The following is a 23,249-nucleotide window of genomic DNA, read 5'->3' on the forward strand; positions in this document are numbered from 1 at the left end:
TCATTTGTTCACATGACAACTGGTTATATAAATGTGCATAACCTGCAGCAGAAATGCTCTTCATGAAGTAAATGTTCAACTTTACTCCCACCAGCATGTATCCTGGGAGGGACCCTGGTGCATACCATTACCATTGCTGTCAGTTGACATGAATGGAGCTGCCAGAGTTCCCTTATAGACACCAGCACACAGTCATGCTTTCCAAGCCGGAGTGCAATTATATTTCATCCCAGTTGGTTTTCCTTCTTTTTACCAACCCTTTCAGTATTTAAGATCTATCTCTTTCAGTGGGAAATGCTGAGCATTGCCTATATACTTTGCTCTGGGGACTCAGGGATTTTTCTTCTTCTGTTGGCTCTGAGATGATTTCTGAATTTATTTCTTTCACCCTATGCAGACTCACTTTTCTCTCGTAGAAGTCCCTCATCCTCATGCATATTTTACTGCTGCCTCATGGATATATATATATATAAAGCAAAGTTCACTACACTGCTGTTCAAATCTCTCCACTTGCTCTTTTCCTTGCACCCTGCCTTGACAAAATCAACAGGTTCTTGAGCAGAATCCTGGGACAAGACAGTTCATGGCAGTCACTACCAATGCATCTCCTGCTTCCACTTAGCAACAGAAGGTGCTTTATTTAGTATATCCCTCATGTACAGGAGAACTGTAAATAGGTCACAGAAAATTGGCTTCCCAGCTTGTTTCTGGGAAGTTTCTTATGATCAAATAGAAAATTCACTGCGGTTTCTTACCTCCAATTGATACCTATTTTTTGACAGGTCCTATAAATACAGCAGAAAATACAATCTTATTGAAAGAAACCAGGATGATTTAGCCTTGTGGGACTAATGCTCACCTAAGGTACTGTACAAAAGGAATCTTTTTTTTTTTTTTTTTTTTTTTTTTTTTTGTAGTGGCAGTAGGCATCAGAAGAATGAAAGCATCACTTCATCTGACATGCCTGGGGGTTGGAGAGTTGAGAAGACACCTCCTTGGAACTGGACTGTCCACTATACAAGAAAGTTAATCTCTCATTCTCCATTTTTAATTGGCATTTAAGTCTGAAAAATATTATAGATTATCTGATATTCCTGGCAACCAGAATCAATGTTGCAGATCACAAAACCCAAAACACTTGATCATAACTTCAATCGCTGATTCTCTGTCATCCAAGATAACTGGGATGGTGACGAGGACAGAAGTACAATGTAAATCCAGGACAGTACAGTGCCTCCTGCCACGTGCGCCAACAAAAGGAGGTACAAGCTGTGCTAATCTAACTGAGCATGACATTAGAGAATGCCTGAATTTCTTCTCCACAATGCAGTTTGTTCTTCCTGTGAACCTCTCCCTGGGTGTATTCCCAGTTCCCCTCTCAGGCTGTGCAGCACAATGCGGCATGCTGCTTTCCTTGGCCCCTGCCAGCCCTCCCCACCTCCTGCTCCCCTGCACCCTTACCTCCCCTTGGGCTCTCCAGGGCACTGCTGTGGACGTGAGGGAAAGACACGCTCCTGACCTGCCCTGAGCTGCCTGGGCACAAACCAGCTCTGCTCAGGAAGCTTGGAGCTAAGTTGGTACAAGTGTGAGCCCAAACCATACCCCATGGATTTTTCTTGTAATTCCCCTTCAGTCAAGTGCTAGTGACACCTCACTTTTGCCTCAGACATCCTCCTTCTCCTTCATTAAATCCAGCCATAAAGGACTTGACAACAAACCAGTGAATCAAGGAAACAGGTGCATCTCAAAGAAAAAGACCTTGCGCTGCAGGTCAGAGAATCCTTTCTGTGGTCAATAGGTCTGAGAGATAGTGCTTGTCCATTTAGTGATCATCTTTTTGCAGCACAAACTGTGCCTCCTCCCTGTCTGTGCAGCTGGGAACTCTCTGTACCAAGGCACTGAATAGTAGCATCATTCTCTTTTCTTCTTACCTTTATGTCTAAGTGAGCCACTCTGCAGTTGTGAAGATACTGTAAGGCTTCCATTGTGTCTCTTATATAGAAAGCGACTTTTTCCTCCATAAGTTCATCATGGTTCATTAGATAATCTAAGAGACGACCATCATCCATCCTACAAAGAAATCAACCCCTGCACATGAAAGATCACACGATATCTCTAGGAACAGTTAATATTTGAAAACAAAATTGCAGTGGAAGCTTCATGACCTAAAAATGGAGGAAACTAAAATGCAAGATCTGGTGACTATTCAATGATATCTCAAGATACTGCAGGCCATGGAAGTGGTAGAATGATTAATCCTTAATTGTTATCTCCAGTCCTTGAAAAATTCAGCAACGGTCTCAAAGTAAACTCCTTTGCTTAAAGATGGATTCAATAGACAGAGGCAATTTCTTTCAAAACAGATCCTCTTAATTATTTGGATTCATCAATTTACTTATAGAGCTGGTTACATAATGCAGAAAAAAAATCACTGACATTTTTGGCTGGTAATACATTCTATGGGAAAACTAAACCAATGGAAGTTCTCCACCTAGTTTTATTTATCGGTATAAATAAACAATCAAATGGCCCAAATATACTTTGTTGGATATACTGTAACAAAGAAGCATTTTGGATTTGGGTTGCTATTTTTCCTTACGGGGGGCAGCATGGTTGCCAGACAGCGCTTTTCACCAGGAAGTGTTAGAACACTGTAGGCTTCAATCTAGCTGAAACACATTTACTCAAATATAAAAAGTAGATAAAACTGCCCAAGTAAATCTGATGCTATTCAACGGGACAAACTGCTGATACAATTACTCAAGCTTCACCGGAGTAGAAAGCAGTTTTATTTGTCCTCTGAATCTTACTTACTGTAAAGAAGAGGCAGTGGAAGCTCTGGAGAAAATGGCTATTTCATTTGACATCACAATCTATAAAAAACAGATGACAAATTCTTTGCCCTGCTAAAGCCAGGGTGAATTTTATCCTTGGCTTTAATAGGGCTGTGATTCCTACCCAGACACTTGAATTCAAGCTCCACGTACTTACAGTTCCAAAACTAAGATGTAAGAAGTAGGAGACTCGTAGGTATCATGGATAGTGATGTACTGAGGATGCTGTAAGTGCTGTAACAAAGCTGCTTCGTGTGCTGCCTGCTCTTTCTTTTTCATTTTTTTACTAATGAATTTCACAGCAACGTCTTTCCGGGTGGCTTTGTGAACGCATTTCTTTACTATGGAGAATCGACCCCTGAAATAAAAAAAAACACCCACAGAATAACGAAGGGGCCTCATGAATAAATCACACCTAGTTGTCAGTGGGATAACAGACTGATTTTCAAAGTGTTATTTGATTCAGCACATTAATATTTCACAAGGAATCAGATTTAACAAGTTGTTCATAACCTTTTTTGAACAAAGAGCCTCCATCTCTTACCCTGGGTGTAGAGATTCTTTGGGGATTAGCAAACACTGAGTGCAAACGGTGTCACTTTGCTTTGTGCAGCCATACTGATGTCCTCTAACAATCTCTCCTGGGTTCAAGTTGCCACCACTTTAACAGGATTTCTCTCTTTTTTTTAGCAGACTCCCTTCTCCAGTTGCTTTAATAAGAAGCCCAAAATTTCTCAGACAACTAAAAGCAAAGCCTTGTTAAATAATCACTAACCTATCATTTTGTCTCACTGTTTCAGGCACACAGTAAGAAATTAACTAAAAAGCTGGCAGGAAAGCATTTAGGAAACTCATGCAGACTGGTGCCTAATACTGGTCCTGAAAGTGAAACTACTCAGTGAAACCATGGGCTGAACTTGGCCTCTCAATACATCATGCTTCTTTCTACAGAACCAGAAAGCCTCCTGTTCTTTTCAGCCCCAGACTTACTCACCTCTGATCTCTGAGCTGAAGAACTAATTGCATTAACCTGAATTGTTTCTGTGTTCCTTATCTGTCCTCTGCGCAGAGCTATACAGCCCCTATTTAGGCTCCTGTTTAACTGACCCTCCCAATCAGCAAAGCCCTTTGGCATGTGATTTAAGTCAGTCACATGCCTAAGTTCTTCGGCAAACTCAGGCTTTGGGGTTAAGTTTATCCAGAACCAGCAAATTGTCACGACTTCAAAAGCTCACATCAAATCCGAGATGACAGAGGAGATACCAGTGACAGCTACCAGTGGCTGTCAGAGATTTGGCTGCCCAATTTGTTCACAAGTTTGCCAAACTGCAATTCTCAAATCCCAACTGATCTTGAAAAACAGAATTTAGTCAGTATTTTAACCGGTCTGTATTTTAATCAGTAATTAATGGGCAATGCTCTTTGAAAGGAGTAGCAGTCTTCAGGCTAACTACAAAAAGCAACCTAAATTTCCTCCAAGGAAAAAGCTTCAAGCCATTGTTTCAGTGTTTTATTGCAGTGATAAGCAGGGTTAATATTACCTCCCAATCTCATGCAGCTCTGCATAAGCGAGGTCAAAGTTTTCCTTCCATGCAATAGTGGCACCATCAGCAGCAGAGTCTTTGAGAGAACAAAGCACATTAAGAAAGCATAAAGTTAAAGACAGTTTCCTGTGGACTATAAATGGCCTATTTTAGAATTATGTGAGACTGTGTTACTTAAAACAGCAAGTATTACCACTAGGAGTCCAGTTTCATACTGCTTAGGCACAGCTCCAATGTGTTGGACTGCTAAAGGCCAGAGATCCCCAGAGGATGGTATGGATAAGGTGGATTTAAATCTGTCCTTGTATTTTTGGGCTGAGAAGGGCCACACGGACAGTCTAAGGCCACGTCTGTGTGTAACTGGGAGGCAGAGCCATGCTGTGTGAGCTCTCATTTCATCCAGCACAGGCTATCCAAGCCAGTCACAGACCTAGTGACGCACCAGAGCTGCTAAAACATGGGGAAATGTGGGCTCTGCTCACAACACCATGAGTGAGCTGTACCCCAAATTCCTGCAGCACTGCACACTGGGGGCTCACCTTCGTTGCAGCCTTCCTATGCTGGCTGCATTTCTCAGGGGGATATGTTTTGCAAGCTGACTTGCAGACCCAGCTGGGTAGCCCAGCAGAAGGCCCTGGTGCTGCTGGTATTGCTGGAAAGGCAGAGGGGACACCAACCAGGACACAGACCCCAGAGATAAAGGGAAGTGGTCTTGGGATAGAAAGCAGGGACCTGCTGGAGAACTGCAACAGCTTCTGTGACAGAGGGAGGCTGTGAGCCCTGCTGGAGGAGCAGACCTGAAAAGCCTTTCTAGTGGCAGGAGCTGGCTCTGAGCATCTCACAGGCTGTTTCTTGTATTCCTTCCAGGTTCAGGATAAATGTTTTTATCAAGACCCATCAAAGCACACCATACAGACCGCACAGATGGATGGACACATTTGTGCATCAAGCCCTCCTCAGTGTCCCCACTCACCATACTCTGGGAGCCTCACAAATTCAGAAGGGTCGCTGGGCAAGCTGATCCCCCAGGGATTGCTGGCACTCACTCGAAACTGATACTGGCAGCCTGGGGCCAGGTCCTCAATGACAAGATATGTGTCCAAAGTTGAGGCTACTGACTGCTGCCAGACCTGTGAGCCTGTGTTTTACAGTCAGAGAGAAGGAGAGTTGAAGGAAACAGAATCAATATGTCAACTTAGAGCAGAAGCTTTCTCTGCCCAACTCATGCAGTACTCTGGGAGGTTAAAATCCACGGGGTTTTTAAAAGACTGTTATGGCAGACTGATGTATTTCTGTTAAACCAGAACTGGACCACAGGAAGCTATTTTGTGTTGCAGCCCCCTTCCAGCCTGGCTAAATGAGGGAAGAAGGAAATGCCCCTCACTTGACTGATAACAATAGAAAAAACACAGCCCAGGGTTGATCTCTCCAGCAGTCTAGCTGTGCCTGTGTGCTACAAGTGATGTCGGAGGGCAGCGTGATAAGGCAGGAGTGGAGGACTGATTTGATGACAGCTCTGCTATGAGAAAAACAGTAGCAGAAATACAGAAAAAAAAAAAAAAAGAAAAAAAAAAAGGACAAGGCAGTCCCAGATGAAGCTAAGACAGAGCATCAGTGCAATCCAAGTGCTTTTGCAGACAAAGTCTTTTTTTGGGAGACATGGTGACTACAGTGAATCCTGGAACCAGCTTTCTGAGGCTTAGTATGGATTTTTTTGCAGATGAGCAGGACTGCAGCAAAGACATGTCTGTCATGTGTTTCTTCTCCTAACAACCCCACCTAACCATTGCCTAACCTGTGGCATCCAAAGAAGCAATACTTTATTGTATTCATCTGCACAGGGTCACAGAAAAGAAAAGGACCCCTGTGACACTAAGCCCTGCCACAGCCTATGATTTCTTTCAAGAATATGTAAGATTTTATCTTATTTTAGTAATTTCAGGGCTTCTTACATTATTTGCCATGACCCATATATGTTGTGTGTGTTGTGGGCAAATTCTGATTGCCAGGTCTCACAAGGTCAAGGCTGGTTTTACAGGGAAGAGTCAGTGATTCCTTTGGAGTGGGAGGAATACTGAACACTGACAGCACTGCTGCTTTTTTGCTGTTTGTTGTAGTGGCTGTTGTTAATAAAGAGCTTTTAGTCTTTCACAAAAATGCCAGTCACACTGATGGCACAGTGAGGGTCAAGGCAGAGTATTTGCTAAGAGAAGTTATTAATATGATGGAGTGATTAAGTTTGCACATTTACTAACGTGAGGTAGGATTTTTTGAAGGATGAAGGGGAAAAAAACAGAGATCACATACCTAAGGCAAAGTTTACTGTCCAGGGACCCTCACACCTTGCAAAAAGGGATGTGAATAATTTCAAATGCCCTTTTCAAGAGCACACGCCTGCACATATTGGGAAAACAGTGCATTTAATATCTATTTGATTATTCAGGGGGAAAGGATGGTTGGATTTAAGAACAAATGGTTTCTGAGCTGAGCTTGAAAAGTATGCAGGGATCTGCAACTCTACCCATTTCAAAAAAATAATGAGGCTGCTTTGATTTTGCATTCCCGGGAAACATCCACCAGAAAGGATGGATACCGTAGTGGTGAAACACAAATGATGAAAGGATGCCTTAGTGGTGGATATGTTTTAGCTTGGCACACTTAACTTGCTGTAAGTGACTGGAGGGAACAGAAAGGTCTGTAATATATGAGAAGTTGGACTGGAGGACAGAAGGGCTTCTTTTGGCCTTAGACTTTGGGTTCTCTGAGCAGCACCTAGTGGCACCCCAGTGGTGGCGTGGATGCTTTTGGGACTTGTTGTGCGATAAAGGAGGCTTACTTTGTTCTTATTCTCCCAGCCAGTGAGCACAGTTCAAAGCATTTACCTTCTTCCCTGTACTCCACAGTGTAGCCTGAGATGGTGCAATTGCCTGTACTGGATGGGGGTAGCCAGCGTAGGATCACAGAAGTGCAGCTTCTCTCCTGAGCAATGGGGCGATTTGGGGCAGCTGGGACACCTTGGGAAGAGAAAACAAGCACCAAGTCCAGCATCACATCAACAAGTGCTAGGGCTTTATTCTGCAGATCAGGTGTACCAGGTACATCAGGTCACTATGGGGCAGCTGCCCCTTGCAGAAGGAGAACTCTGGTTTGCACTGGGCTACCAGCACAACCAGAGGAAAGGCAATGTCACTGTTCCATTCACCCACCACCGTGAGTCTGATACTTCCATACTAGCAGCTAGGAGAGAACTGTGCTGCTCATAAGCCCTGCTGCCTCTGCATGGTCTCACAGTACTGCAGCACAGGGGGGGATTTCTTCTTGCCCACAGCTGGTGGTCAACTGCACTGCGGTGCCCCGGAGAGCTCCCTGCGAGACTGGCTGGGAGAATCACCCCTCAGGTGTAGAGAGTCCATCTGAGCTCAGCTGCTGTGAAGGCAGGGACTCTTTACCTGCTACCTTCTGCTGCTAATTTTTGCTCCAGCTCAAGACCTGATGCAAAGCCCATGGAAGTGAGGAAAACAAATATTCCTATGGGCTTCACCAAGCAGCGAGTGAGGAGGTGGGGAGACAGTTACTGTTGAAGTGTCCAAAAGCGATACAAGCAAGGCATTCAGAGCGCTTTGTGTTCTTGGTATGTTTGGCAGCAGATTGACAAACGACCAGTAGTTCTGTGCTTTGCTCAGGGCTCCTTCAGCACAGGAGTAGTTAGTGTAGCCACTAACTTGGATAAATTGGGGGAATTATATCTCTAGGGCAGTTTGTGACACCGAACAAATCAACTTCTAAATGCTTGTGACACTCTTGCATCTGTAAGCCACTCATTAGACATTAATTTCTGTGCCATCCCCTTCAACGCAGCAGGCACCCCTCATCTCTCATGCTAACAGATCCCTTCCCAGAGCTAGAGGTCACGAGCATCAACTCATCATTTCATATTCATTACAATTAGATGGGTCACTAATTGCAGCACTGAGAATTCAGGCTCAGAGATACGTCTCCAAGTTGAAACCCCGCAGAGCAGTTCATCCAGGCCAAACCTTACTCTCGCCTCCCCTGTCCCCGACAGAGAAGGGATGCTGAGAATCAGTGTTGTGGGATCCCAGGTGCCCCGGCTCCAGGCAGACTCTGAAGCTCAGAGCTCCCTGTGGGCAGCCCGGGGGTCATCCCCAGAGGCTCAGCAGCCCGAGGGAGCTCAGCTTCCCCCAGCCGACCTTACCAAGCCCCTGGGAAGCAGTGCTGCGAACAGGATGCAGGAGCTGAACCAGTGCCAACACATTTTCATTTCCCAGATGTGATGCTTATGATCAGACGACTTAATCAAGCGCAAAGAGTCTGCGATGCCTTCAGCCATCAGTGGGAGTCTTGGCTGAGGAACAGTTGTATGATTTTAACGTCTCAATTTACCTGGCACAGCTCCACGTCCGGCTGACTTTGCACTGGCTATTCCTGTGTGCTCCCAGCCCCCACCAAGGGACCCTGTGCAGGAAAAATCCTGGGTGTTAAGGTCAGATGTGCTACCTTGAACTTTGATGGTTGCAGAGGTTGATGCAGTTCCGTGTTCGTTGGTTGCCACACAGGTGTAAATGCCACTGTCCTGAGGCATCAGGTTGCAGATCTTCAACGTCAGCTCTCCAGAGTCACTGTGGGTGCAGGAAACCCCCATTATAAAGTGCTGCTTCACTTGCTAATGCTTCTTATACCAGTTCCTGCCCTGCCTCATTACAAACACAAATCCTGTTAACTCATTCAAAGGAATATCCCTCCAGCAATCTGGTACCCAAATACAACCTTCACGCCCACCCCATATATCAGGACTAAGCTGTCAATGAAACCTTCAAGCCGAATGGTCCAGATTGCCTGCTAGGCAAATCTACTTGTCTGCTGTGGCCTCAGAGGAGATGGGGAAGCATCTCTAGCGACTCAAGCAGCAAACAAAGTCCAGAAGCCGAACATTTGTTGTGCCTGTCCAGAACTGGATGCTTAGCCTCCACATATCTGGAAAGATTTCCCCAAGCACATCTTTCCTATCTGAGGAGATGCTGAGCTGCCATGCCTCTGCAGTTAAGTCCAACAGACACCAGACAAATTGCGCTTCCCACGGATGCAGAAGGTGGTCACACAGTGCAGGGTGCTTGACATTTCTGGGGAGCTTCAGACTCCTGGAACACATGCTGTTGATCTAATGTGGCTGCCAGGCCCCCAGGGGGACGGCTAGACATCTCACAACAGCTAGGGATAAAGAACACCAGTGCTGAGTTCATGAGAGACACTCAATCTTTGGGCCAATCTGAGAAAACAAACAGCTCTATGGAGTCTGGTGAATTTATAGCAGGTCTGTACATAGTCACTTCAGTTTGCACACTGCAGTCTTCAATATGCAATTTAAGGGAGTTGGCCTGAATTAAAGGATTTTGCTTGTGTAACTGCTTTAGCCGTACTGGAGACCCAGCTTAGAGCCAGCAATAAATTCCCTTGATGGCTAAAGTAAACTAATTCTTGAATGTGTAAGCTATCGGAAATTGCTGAAGGATGTGGTGCTGGTGTAACTGCCTGGACACTGTGGCCTTTGCTGGTCTGACTGTGCTGGTTTGAAACAGGACAGAAATATCCCCTTCCCCCATAATCTGGCCACTCATGCCAGCAAGATTTGTAAGACAGCCACTGGTCTGCTGGGCCTCTCCTTGGCAGGCAGTGTCTCCACTGTAAAATATATAAGAGTAACAAGACAATACAAGTGCTGATAGTGCACAGGGAGCCAATGCACAGGCGAAAGACTCTGATGGAAAACAGAATCTTGTATGGCAATATCCCCTCATCCCAACTCCAGCCAGACCCCAAAGATAAGGCACTAGCAATCTACTGAGTAATGGCTAAAAAGACAATTTTGGGTGCTCTGGGGCAGCTGCACAAGCTAATGATCTCTGAAGGAAGCTCTTGATCATACGTAATTTTTTTAATAGAACATACAAAATCCGTTCTCTCTTAGTGTTCATTTGTAACTTCCAGTGACTTTGTACTCCCTGGATTCCCTGAGCCAGAAGTGCTGAAAAGTTTACATGAAAGATTGTCTCCCAGAGATTTCGACAGCAGTTTGCCCCAAATCCCTTATATAAGCTGCAGATGAGCATCCAGGCTGTTACCTGACCTGAATTCAACTCCAGATCTTTTTGGATCTTCCCAGTGCTTGTCGTAAAGATGGCTTTCCTCCCTGCTAGCCAGGCCAGGAACATCTTGACAAGCACCTTTTTGTCCAAGCACAGCCAGATGTAGCCTTCCCAGGAGCACATGTAGGCTCTTTTAGGAAAAGATGAGGAAGGGCTCAGGAAAACTACAGGAGTTACCACCTCTGCTCATGAGAAAACACCCAATGACATGGGTGTTGCAAGCTGGTGAGGGCTCGCTCTGCCCAACTCCTGTTCCTACCAAAGGTCAGCATGGCATCAGATTCAAGCAGAGAAGCCCCAGCAACACGAAGGCAGTATTAGCCAAACTAGTAAGCTGGAAACATTCCGGCTTCTGGCTTGCAGCTGGCTCAGGAGGTCAATAGGAGCAAGCTCATGTCTGCCAGCAACAGACTTTGTGGACATATCCTATGTCAACTTGGGAAATGATAGAGATACCCAAACCCCAAAGTCTGACCCTTTCTAGCTGACATGTGGTGCAGCAATGTGCCAGTACATCATGCCAGACAAGATTAACTCCATTTCTAATGAGTATTGTAGCCTGACTGGTGCCATATTTGAGGGCAACGTGACCATCCTGACCAGGTATGCTGGGATTCACAGGCAGGACCTTACCAGGATGACACTGTGTAAGTGGCTGTGCTGCTGTCATTGTCAAGAATGTTCTGATCTGGTCCTTTCCAGGTTATAGTTGGTTTGGGCCGTCCACAGACTTTGCACTGCAGCATCACTGTGTCGCCGAGCAGGCAGGTAATGTCCACTAATGGCACAAGAAACTCTGGAGCCACTGAAAAAAAACACGGGGTTACACGCATGACACCTTCTTTTAATCTACAGGTGAGAATGTTCCCCATGCAAGCCTAGAGAATACATTACAGAACCAACTATGGGATCTGGGCACCAAACAGCTGGGGGGACCTGGGGTTATGTTACCAAAACTCCCCCCTCACTAAAAGCCAGCTGTCCACAGGGCAGAGAAGGAAGTGGCGCAGGGACTGTCCATCCCCCAGCCCTGTGCTCTGGCAGGAGGGTGAGACTTTATGAAGGTGGATTTGGGGGGCTCAGCCTTGCCCATGGCCCCGGGCTGTCTAAGCCAAGCAGCCAGCAGGAAGGCTGCTTTCCCTGGGGACTGAGCAGTGGGGAGCTGCTTTGCTGTAAACGCTGGTGGGTGCAGAGCGTGCTGTTGCACCAGAGTAAATCACAGCTGCTGACATGCCCCTCCGTGCCAGTCAGTGCACAGCTGTCCTTAACTCACCTTCTTGAATGAAATTGGGGTTGATTATCTGCAAAATACAAAGAAACAAAAGCATTTATTTTTTTTGGACAGTGACAAAGAGACGTCTGGTTTCACAAGGTACGATGGTGAACCTGATCAGAACCGTGGAAGCACGGACCAAGGGCTACAAGCAACTTCTAACAACCAGCAGGTGCAGCAAGCTCTGGTGACAATAGAACAAGCCCCTGCACAGCTGGGGAAGCAAATGAAAGCTATGGCATCTGGAACTCTGATAAAGCATCCCTGGTAACAGGCATGACACTAAGACTGAGGAGGGTGGACATGCTTTCTCTTTGCTTGGGTGGTAACGCTCAAGACATTAACTCTTCTTCCCAGAGATGGTTTGTGCCCAGCTCCAGACCCTGTGGAGCTCATGCAGCACCTGTGGTCACCACGCACCTGCGGCATCTCACCAGCACTCTGTCCACTAACCAGCTTTGGGAAGATGTCTTGTAACTTCTGCTCAGCTTCAGGGAAAAAAGATAAAGCACTAAAACACAAATATGACCTTATTTTTGCCTACTGGCAAGTATCAGTCCTGCAAGAACTCTCAGTCAATCACAATGAGTAAAATTTTACTCACTGCGTTGGACTGCTGGAAACTTTCCAACTTGAAACTTAACTGAGAGTTATTTTATCTAACTAGTTAATTGATCAAGCTAGCAGAGACTTGAAAAGCTACTGTGTGTCTGTGACCTATATATGCCAATTTCCTCATGTAACCCCAGAAGCAAAGTTGGGAAAAGCAAAGACTAAGTTCTTACATGAAGAATCAATCCTCACTACATAGCAGTGTCGCTGCAGCCGCTGCCGGCGCTGGAGCCTCATTAACTATTTTAATAATCTCATAAGGCCTTGTTATCCAAATTCAAACTGATAATTTGCTATCAAGCACATAGACACCAGTGTGGTTTATCTCGCCTTAAATATCTTTGTTACTATCTATTTCAGAGCTATTTTGGAAGACAGCAATGAAGCAGTGACCTAATTCATGGTCTGCCAAAGCTGATGGGAGTTTTTGCAGACGGTCAGAAACCAGGCCACAAAGCAGAAGCAATAACCATTAAAATTAATGTAGATACCTCTTCAAGATTTATATTTACACTTTGACTTTATAAATAGTTTTCCAAGATGAATGGCTCAGGGTGCCATTCAAGGAAGCACTTGAGCATATTCAGATTTATTCCGGTTCCACAGTCCTTCACAGCCCCAGGCAAACCTCTGGTGCCAGCACTGACACCACAGGGTCTGCTTTCCCCTATCACCACCAGAAGGACCAAACGAACCAGGCATAACATGGACTCGCCACTCACAGTAGTTCATTTTTTCCCCATAGAAACATACCTTACATCAACAAAATTCCGTGCGATATGACACTGAGAGTTATCCTTTGTCCTAGCAATAGGCAGAATTTGATCCTTTGGGACACATCCACAGAGAACACAACATTCGTGGTACCAGCTGAAACAACTGGTCAGTACTAGTGCTTTATACTCTGCATTCCAGAAACAAGCAGGGGCTGCTGCTTGTGGGCAAAGCAGGTTTCAGTCCCTAGCATGCAGCCAGTCAGTCCGAAAGGCCAACCTGGTGGCCGAAAGTGTGATGGTTTGGACTCTCACATGCTCTCCAGAGCACTGAGTTTTCAAACATCTTATTCCCAGCTCCTGGAAGGAGCCAGCCTCTGCCTACATCCTGGAGAGGACTCTCTGAGCACTTCTACTCCAATTAGGGCTTCTTATTTTTCAAAGCCACGTTTGGGGCATCTCTGCTGCTGGGGAGGGTGCAAGAGAGCATGCCACCCCTGCAATGGGATGGCATGGCTTGGCTCAGTGGGCAGGAACCTGACTGGGTGATAGAGTGACCCAGGCTCTTTGGATCCTGTGTCAGGTTTTCCTCCTGGCTGCACCTCCTGGCCTGGGCTTCACTTGCGATGCACAAAGCCCCATCTGAAAGGTGCAGCTAGGCACTGACACAAGGACACGGACCTCTGGCCAGCCACCCCAGGAGCCTCCAAGAGGCTGAAGGGACTCAGAGGCAGCGACTGCTGCTCCACAGGGTCCAGCACCCACATACAGCCCCCTGGATCCCACAGGCAGGAAGAAATGGGGGCACAAGAGGGCACTGGATAAAGAACATCTCTCCCACCTGTGCAGATGGAAAAGGAGAGATGGATCTTTGTGATTACATTGCATCGCTCACACAACACATCAAAGGAAGAAAAAGCTTCTCTGTGGGTAACCACTGCTTGCCACTTTTCACTCAGTGAGCCCGTCTACTTATCAGCTGAGTAACCCCAGGCATCAGCTCATTTGCACATACATCTTCATTTCGGTAGTTTTTGGCTTAACTGGAATACACATCTACCCTCCTAAGCTCTCCCCATTCTTCACTGCAGCATGCACTAGATTCCCTTATTATTCGCCAATTTCCATCCCTGTAGGATTAGAGATCAGGAGAAAGAAACACTCCTAACAGTCTATATTAATTTTACAACTCCAAAGGATCCATTAGAATAGGCAGCTACAATGATGAATGTAATGGATATATCTATAAATAATGCTACATTTCTAATGACTTCCAAGGCACAATAATTTATAATAATTGTCTCACCAATTTTTTTTCCCCCTTGCCTCACCATGAGAATATCAGAAAGAAAATTACCACTGCTAGATAATATTGAAAGAGTCTATGGGTAAAATTGACATTTCCTTTGCTTCACCTGTTAATTAATAATATGTTACCCAACAACACCCCCAAAGCCATGTTGCAGCTTTTGCCTGCTTTAAGTTTAGACAAAAATAAAAGCCTGTTTGCATACGAGAATGTTTAAGTACTACCAAAGTGATTTAATACATCACTTAATTAGGGAACGGGATTTGGTCTGCATTGAAGGAGGAGGTCAAATGGTGGGGTGAGAAGGGCAGAAACAGGAAAGCAAAGATTCATAGCCAGGTCTGCAGCCAAATCCAGCTCCGCTGGCTCCCAGGTTCGCTCCCAGGCCCTGGGGCTTTGCTACCTTTCTCTGCATGCCGGCCAGGTTCCCAGGTTAAGGATGGATGGCAGGAGATGACAGACTCCACGGAGTTCTTCTAGGATTTGGAGGGGACTTCTTCATTTGCCAAATAGGTTTTTAATACCTGTGGGTGGAGAGGATGTCTGCAGAGCCTGGCCGCAGAGCCCTCGGAGGACAGTAGCTCATGTACCACTTGTCCACACAGCCTCCTGCTGGTGCCACGACTGTTTTCCCTTATGGAAAAATTTGTCAAGCATCTTCCAGAGCATCTTGAAAATGATGGTGTGTGCAAAAAGCTGGAAACGCTGTTAAAATCCATGCAAGTAGCTCCTCCCAATTCTCTTTTTCTCAGAGATTTTACAAAGAGTCAAAAATCAGGCTGCATTGCTCTAAGAGCAGAAATTCCTGCCAGCAAGAGGCCTGGGACAGGCTGCTGGCAAGCAGAGTGAGGTGCCATACACTGGAAGGGGATTGCAGGCAGGGGATGCCGCTCCCTGGCAGCCACCGAGGCTCGGGGGCCAGGATGCTGCACCTGTGGCACATGATGCTGCCAGAGATGCTCACATGGGCAACACAATGGGCTCCAAATCCAAGGGACTTCTCCCTCTGAGAAAAGGACGTGAGAGACCACTCTCTCCAGCATGTTTTCCCCCCTTTTTAAGCCCCTGCTCACCGTAGGGTGCTCCCATACAAGCCAAAGGGCAGTGGTGGTGGTTGCGGGGCTGATGCAGCAGCCCTGACTTCTGTGCATCACTCCCTCTGGGAATGCTCTGCACTGCTTTGAGATTACCAGGTGGGAAAAAACCCTGCTGGTTATGTGGCTTTTGTGGAGTTTTACTTGTCTTCTGAAAAGCAACACAAGGCTGAGCCGTGAAACCCTGCGCAGTCTGTAGCAGTTTGCAGGAGGACCTCCCAGCCCTCAGCTGAGCACCCCGGCCACAGCAGCCAGGAGCGGGAGAAGGTGGCCCGGGGTCTCACGCTGAGAAGGGCTCCCTGAAGAAATCCCAGCAAACACCACCTGCACCACTGTGGCTGCCAGGCTGGCCTGCCAGCAAAGAAACGCACAGGGATGGAACTATCCAGTGCAAAACCTTCTCACACCATCTTCCATCAGTCCACAGCAGGTAGACACACACCCTAAGGGATGAAACCCGGCTGGCAATGCAGTCGCTCCTCAGGTAAGAAGCACAGCTGGCTCTATTTTCCTAGGAACATAAATTTAGTTGAAGTGAGATAGATTTACTTTTTCCAGTAGATGAAATACCTCTAGCCTGGTCCAGGGTAGGTGAACACTCACAACGCTCCCTCCGCAGCCAGGAGAGCTTCTGTTCGCTGTACGGTTATGGGTGAAAGAGGAAACCTCAGAGGGTGAGAAAGGCAGAGACCACAAAACGGCCTCTGCTCAAGTGATGTGGGGACTAACACAAAGCCAGGGAGCTGGAGGGAAGGGGGAGGGGGAGGAGATAAAGATATGGGAGGACGGGTCAGGGTTATTCAATAAAAAACCCAGAAATAGACCTTGCTTCTCCATCCTCCAGCCAGTGCTGCTTCGGGTCTCAAACCAAGAAAGGCATGCAAGGCGCGTACTTGAATGCCTTTGGGGACCTGCAGGGATCTAAGTGACTTAGATCTAAATGACTTCAGCGTAACTCGGTGTAACAGGCTTTAGAAAAGCAGCATAGCTGCTGCATCCAGCAACTCAGCATTTTGCAGTACTGGGCCACTTTTTCCCTGGTTTGCCAGGCTCACGTTATAAAGATAGAAATACTTCTGCAGCAGTAGCGGCACAGTCCACTTGCAAAGTGACTCCAGCCGCCCTAATTCTTAGCAAGAGCTTATCTTTCATCTGTCCACACGTGCTGTGTCTGGTGGGGAACGAGAAATCATTCCGCAGTGCCAAGGGCCAGCCCTGAAATGCTCTGCAAGCGCAGCTCGGCTGCCTTGGCCAGGGTTTGCTTCTCTGTCGCAGAGACGTCCTCGCCGTGCCTAACTCACCCCCCTGCAGGAGGCCTGAGCCCAGCCCAGACACACGCAACACCCAGCAGGTCCCAGTGGATGCCCAGAATTTTCCAATGCCACATTTCAGTCCTATTTTAAGGGAGTGCAGCAAGAACAGGAGTCAATTTTTTCCCCCTAAAGTGTAAGGTTAGGCTGCAAACCAAGCCCTCTGTAGTAAAACCCATGCTTTGTCTAAACAGTAGAGGGCATGTTCACTCCAGGACAAGCGGCTCAGCATTTTGTAAACACCTCATGGCACTTCTTGTTCACTGAGTTAAAATCAAATATTGACACATTTGCACGTGCTGGTAGCAGAGTCAGAAGCACGTTCCTTGCTCCCTCACACTAAAAGAAAGAGAAGAGAAGAGAAGAGAAGAGAAGAGAAGAGAAGAGAAGAGAAGAGAAGAGAAGAGAAGAAAAAAGAAAAAAGAAAAAAGAAAAAAGAGAAAAGAGAAGAAAAGGAAAGAAAAGAAATGAGGAAAGAAAAGAAATGAGGAAAGAAAAGAAAAGGTAAAGAAAGAAAAGGAAAGAAAAGGAAAGAAAAGAAAAGAAAAAAGAAAAGAAGAAAAAAAAAAGATTAATGATTCTCAGAAAAAAAATGACTTACAGAGGAATTAACCCAACTCTAACTTGTAGGAAAAGGTCTGTCAATCCATCTCTAACTAGGTCAACTTCTACTTTGAGACTTTCACAGAGAAAAGCTCACAGTGTCACCAGTCCCCCCCCCCCAAATAAATAAATTAACAGGAGAAATTTCTTGTTAAAAGAAGCAAATAAGGATCCTGCTACACATGGATAAATGCTACCAAAGGGAAAATGTGATTTAAAATGGGAGGATGTTATCTGATGAAATGTCCCACAGCATCAGCCTTTTGGTGGGGATGGGGGATACCTTCTGGCACCCAGCATGGATGGGTTCAGCAGCCTTTGAGACTGGTGGAGAAGCCACAAGGGATGCAGACTATTGTACATGCACCTGTGCAAAGCAGAAATCCTCTTGCCCTCACCATGCTCTTGCTGCAAGGCCCTAATGGCTGGCGGTCATCAACAGCTACAGCTGTGGGATGTCTCTGGTACTGCGGGCACCGTGTTGTAGCACTCTATCTCCTTCCTGCAGACGAAGTAGGTCACTTCTTTCTTTTCCAGAAAGCTAAACTACCACACCTGCGCTGCCAGCTCAGGCTACGTCACACCTGATGAGCCACCTTCCTGGTCAGTCTCGGCAATCCCTGGTCACTCAGGGCAGTGCTGCCCATGGAGGCCATTCCAGAGAAACACAGGAAGTTCTCAGGCTTGCGCTTGTTCATACTGTAGGAACAGGCCAAGAAAGGCTTTCTTACTAGCGTGGTACGAGACCTTGCCAAGACAGTGTGTTAGATCTGCTCTGGAGGTGACAGCTCAAGGCATTTGCCTGAAGCACTTGGGAATTCTTGGCCTGAGCTGAATGTTGACGTGGAGCCAGTGCTGTACCCACCAAACTGTGACTTACTCCACCGCTTGCACTGTGTGGATTCTAACACAATATTCTTCCCCACAGGATGTTTCCTAGTGCTTATCTTGCTCTAAGTGTCTCTGAGTAGCTCTTAACATGCTAAAATGTCATAACTGAAAAAAAAATACATTACAAAGCCCAACTTACATACCTTGGCAATAGCCCAGCTCACTAATCTAATGATGGCACTTCCACTGGCTCAGGGTGGGCCTGGACTTCATCTCTCCTTTGCACAGCTAAGAAACTGGAACAGACACGAGGCTCTCGGCGATAGCTGTGTGTTGGTCAGGATTACTTGTAACACACTGCAGTTGGAGTCACACTGTGCAAAACAAGGCATCTGCAGCCACGTCAGATCCCTACATGTGAGGTCCGCCCCAAAACCTGGCAGAGCTGCTGCTGAATTTAGGTCTTCTGACTGCTGGAAGGACATTCACTTAGACAAGAGAGGAGCCCGATGGGATCTGCACAGTTGACTTATAACCACTTCAGCCATATTAAAACCCCATGAGATGTTACAACACAGAATTGTACCACAATTAGTTGTGTCATTGTCCAGGACCCCAGACTTGGGTGTGGATGATATTTACTGATTCACAAGGGAAAACACCTTCTTCCCAGAAGTGGAGTTGCCTGTCCCTATGCAATTAGCTACAGACATGTGGAAAGGGAGTCTCCGATCTCTGTTAAATATAGGTTACTCCCATCCCTCATGTGGTTACACATGCTCCTTAAGTGCCTGCTCCTACACTTACATGCCTAACAAGTGAGTTTTCACCTTCTGTTTTGTGAAACAGTGCAAAGCAGAAAAATAGGGGAAGAACCCCCAAATTTAATTTCCATCCTTATGTACTTTCCTTACGTATTAATAAACAATGAAAAAAGAAAAACCCACCAAGTGATACTATATCTAGTCAAAGTTACAATGAATGGAAAGTTCCCCAGGGCCAGCATGTCCCTGTGTGAGCAAAACCACAGTAATGGCATTTTAAACATTAAAATCTAAACATTTTAAAACTCTTTTAAACAGTCACCAGTTTACACATACAACGCTATATGTGTACTCCACATTTCCTCCTGTCTATGTTTCCCCTTGAAACAAAGGCAAAGTGCTTTAGAAATCTGAAATGGACTGAACAGATATGGGGTATTTTATAAACAGCAGGCAAAGCTAGATTTGAAAGACCACGATAGCTGTGGGACCTCATGGACACTATGAACAGCTTACTGACTTCTTGTGCAGTGAGTAGGCTGGAGGTAAATTGCACTGATATTTCCAAGTAATTAATATGTCTGCTTTGCATTTAGAGACTGCTGCGTCTGTTCTAGTGCTGGTGCATGTTCTCTTGCACGATGGAAGGAAGAGGGATGTCGAGGTGACAGTCCTATAAGTGAAGCCAAGTGACTCACCCTGTTATTACCTGGCTGTAATAAGAGCCACACACAACTCCGTCTTAACGACACAAGTAGGGCCTCATGCACCTCTGAATGTTGACAGCCAGGACACAGCTCTCCTACCAGCACTCCAGTGTCTATAAAATCCATCATGAGCTGAGCCAGGTGTGAGGACAAGGTCTCCCCCGCCCTCAGGCAGCCAGTCATGCTGGCTCCAGGTCCCCGGGGAACTTTCCAGTGGCTCCACTGGGATGGACCATGCCGAGTAGGGAAAGGAGAACTGGGCGAGATGCTGATTTTGACTGCACACACAGGTTGAGGCGGAGGGGCAGCACTGTTCAACAATTATTGGAGCCTACGACACAACACCCGGAAGACCAATGAAGCCCTGAACCAGGCTCTGGCCATGGAAGTGCCTTGCCTTGCCTCTGTTTTAATGAGAAGGCTTCAGCTCCAAGGCCTTAATAGAGCTCATTCCTCATAACACGTTTGAAAAGGGTCATCAAAACACTCATAATGAAGGGAAAGGGAGAACAACTGTGGTTCCCAGTAAGTGAATACCCCAGACCTTTACAGACTAGACTTCTCCGTGGCCTCTTCTAGGGCTTCATGAGCATTTTATGAGCCCACCCTTGCTCTGCTCCCTCTGGATGATTTTCTTTAGTTTACACGGTGTATCAGCAATCCCTTCCCCCCAGCATTTCTTAGCCAGACCAGCGAGCTGACCACATTCACTCCAGGCTGCAGATGTACAAAAATCAGCACAAAGCCAGGGCTGTGCTGCACCAAGCAGGGCAGCGTGAGCTTAGTAAGTCACCCCCACAACTGCAGTCTTATTTTCTCTCCCTCTGCCGTTTTAAACATATGCTCAGCCCTGAAGAGCTTTGCTGAGAAGCAGGCTTGAGCTTTCCAAGCCACGTGGAACACTGTGGCTCCTGGGGACCACAGTGCAGCGCAGTGTCATCTCCAGTAAGTGACCTGGGAGATGCAGAATGAGGTTTCTGAGTGTAAATCAAGTTACATACCAAGCACATAGTCACTCCCCCAACAGCAGATTCATACCATTGCTAAGACCTCACATTAGTGTCTTTTGGTTTAAATAGAAAGGCTCTTACCTCCTGAACTTCAGAAAGGCAGGCTACCACGGTAAAAAACCCCAAATCAAACAAACGAAAAGGCCCATGTGGAGAATGTTAGAAGTAACTAGAAATGTCGACAGTGTGAGGACTCAGATACCTTCCACTGACAATTTTAAAACGTCTGGTTTTCCTGTTAGGCAAAGTCAAAACACAGAAATACTCTGCAAAAAGCATGGTGATTCTCACCCAGCTCTGTACAACACACGGGCATCTCAGCCACCTTTTTCACACCACAGTGCAATTTTCAGTATCTAAAGCTTACACAGACTTAAGTGCAGTAACTGGGCACCGCCTTGCAACAAATACATACACTTCTAGTTGTTACCTGTGATTGTCAAAATGCTCTTTGAAAATGCAAACACGCTCCTGAGAATAATGCGTCTTTAGTCACAAGGACCATCCAGTCTCCAGGATGCCAGCTGGGCCCAAAGCTTTCCTTTAGTACACATCCCCTTCTCAAAGATGTGTTTACTTGTGCCAACACAATTAAAATAGAAGAGAGCCTTCAGGTTAATAGCTGAGGTGCATCTCACTGCACTTCTCCCTCCTTTTTTTTCCCCTTCAGGAGGAAGATCAGCTGTCTTTTGTGGGATATTTATAGTGCAGCCTGGCTAGCAGCATCCTGGAGATCTCCTAGGACACAGATATCCCTGTTCTTCAATGACCTGCTCTGTCATCTCCACCAAATCACTTGTGTCTCTCTGAATCTTGTCCTTGCCTGTTCCAGTAGGAAGCTCTTTCAACCTTGGTACCATGTACACAAATGCTTGGTGTGGTCACTATGGGCAGGAAAAAATGGGTCCTGCGAGATATTAATGGAGCAGAACCAGACATGTAACTTTTTATGATCGTAAGCTCCTTTGGGCTCTCTCAGCAAGGCATGTCTCTGTCACTCCACTAGAAGCGGTGGTTCCACATTGGAAAAAAAATAGGAGTGTAACACATCATCATTTGGGTCCACCTGTCTGCATCAGCCTTGTCTGTGATACAGGCACGTTCATACAACCAGTTTTACCATTCTCCTTCAGTACCTTTATAGAAATGCAATTTCCCACTCTGCTAGGAGAAAAAAGAAATGTTGCCTTTTCTGACCTCCGAGACAATTTAAAGCACTAGCTGTGGTGCAACCACGCTTGCTCCAGTGATTTATAACACAAGCCTGACTAGCAGCTCAGCACATATCCAGGGCGAGGGTGGGGGTTTAATACAGAAAGCTGCTGGGTTTATCAGCGGTTGACATGCATGCATTATTGTTTCACTGAACAAGGTCCCAGGTGGGAAACAGTGGCTGAGGGTGGCTACATGAGCCTCCAGCTCAGCAGAAGCTTGTTCCTCAGCTTCCTCCACTGCTCCCACCACAAAGGCAGCCCAAACTCCAGTTCAGCACTTGGCAAAAACAGAGTTGGTGCTTTGTGTGAATCACACTGAAGTGGCACATATGTCCACAAGTGATACAGACCCGCCAGCTCCCCTTTCAGCAAAGACATTTCAAAATGGGCACATGTTCTCGGGAAAAAGAAAAACAAAATCACAAGGATGATTGTCTCTACCTCCATGCTAGTATTGGGGTCAAGGTCATCACACTCTGATTCCTCTGAGCTGTTTGTCTCCTTGTTTGGCAGCGTGGAGAGGAAGAAAGAGAACAAGAGATTAGAGGAGAGATTGGTTAGACAGGGCAGAACAGCACAGGACTTGTGAGCAGCATGGAGATGGGTAACAGTACGGAAAATGCTCTCAAAAAACCAACAGAAAACAAGCCGACAACAAAACAAGGGGAGCAAAGGCAAAGACATGCTTTTGTTAAAGAAGCAGCAGTGATTCTGTAGGTCGTTCAGGTAGTAAAAACAGCGAGGAAGCAACAGGAGGAAGAACTGTGGCCACCATGCTGGAGCAATGGCTTCCCCGCGCCCAGCCCTCGGCCGGCGGGCTGCAGGGTGCAGGGCGGCTGCGCGGGGGGTGCGGGGGCGCCCGGGGTGCCGCCGCAGGGCTCCTCCCTTTGCACATGCCATGGCTATTCCACTAGGCTTACAAGACGGAAAGCCTCTGCAAAGGAAAACACTTAATCATGGGCTCTCCTGGAGAGGGGTGGATCCAAAGGACATGCTCAAGTGCTCTCCTGAACCAAGGCTGGGCTTTGGTTGTGTCAAAATCACGAGTGTTTGCTTGCCTCTGTTGGGAGGGAAAGCCCCAGATTAGTCCTGAGCAGGCCTCATGGTCGGTTTTTAGGGATGGATCCTCTGAATTGGAGCACAGCGGTCAGGCACCCCGAGCAGAAGATGGAGCTTAACCCCACAGTTCTCAACCTTTTCCATACTGGGAGATCTCAGAGAGAGAGAGACAGACACACACACACGCACACAGACACACACGAGACCC

At 46.6% G+C, this 23,249-nt stretch overlaps 1 protein-coding gene across 9 annotated transcripts in view; it reads right to left on the reverse strand.

The window, feature by feature from the left end:
* Positions 1–23,249, reverse strand: part of KALRN (kalirin RhoGEF kinase) — a 528,347-nt gene that overhangs the window by 6,200 nt on the left and 498,898 nt on the right. For 6 of the 9 annotated variants that reach the window (XM_040604676.1, XM_040604671.1, XM_040604672.1 and 3 more), the window contains 9 exons: positions 22,424–22,483; positions 11,816–11,843; positions 11,176–11,347; positions 8,897–9,018; positions 7,261–7,392; positions 5,352–5,516; positions 4,376–4,454; positions 2,992–3,192; positions 1,932–2,070 (listed from right to left, as the gene is read on the reverse strand). In XM_040604676.1, the coding sequence (XP_040460610.1) occupies positions 1,932–2,070; positions 2,992–3,192; positions 4,376–4,454; positions 5,352–5,516; positions 7,261–7,392; positions 8,897–9,018; positions 11,176–11,347; positions 11,816–11,843; positions 22,424–22,483 (1,098 nt within the window). Of the gene's footprint in view, positions 1–1,931; positions 2,071–2,991; positions 3,193–4,375; positions 4,455–5,351; positions 5,517–7,260; positions 7,393–8,896; positions 9,019–11,175; positions 11,348–11,815; positions 11,844–22,423; positions 22,484–23,249 lie in introns of those variants that run through there. The other 3 variants (XM_040604675.1, XR_005829443.1, XR_005829442.1) reach the window with 3 other exon arrangements.

The sequence above is a fragment of the Falco naumanni genome, chromosome 8 (assembly GCF_017639655.2).
Source record: "Falco naumanni isolate bFalNau1 chromosome 8, bFalNau1.pat, whole genome shotgun sequence".
Lineage (NCBI taxonomy): Eukaryota > Metazoa > Chordata > Aves > Falconiformes > Falconidae > Falco > Falco naumanni.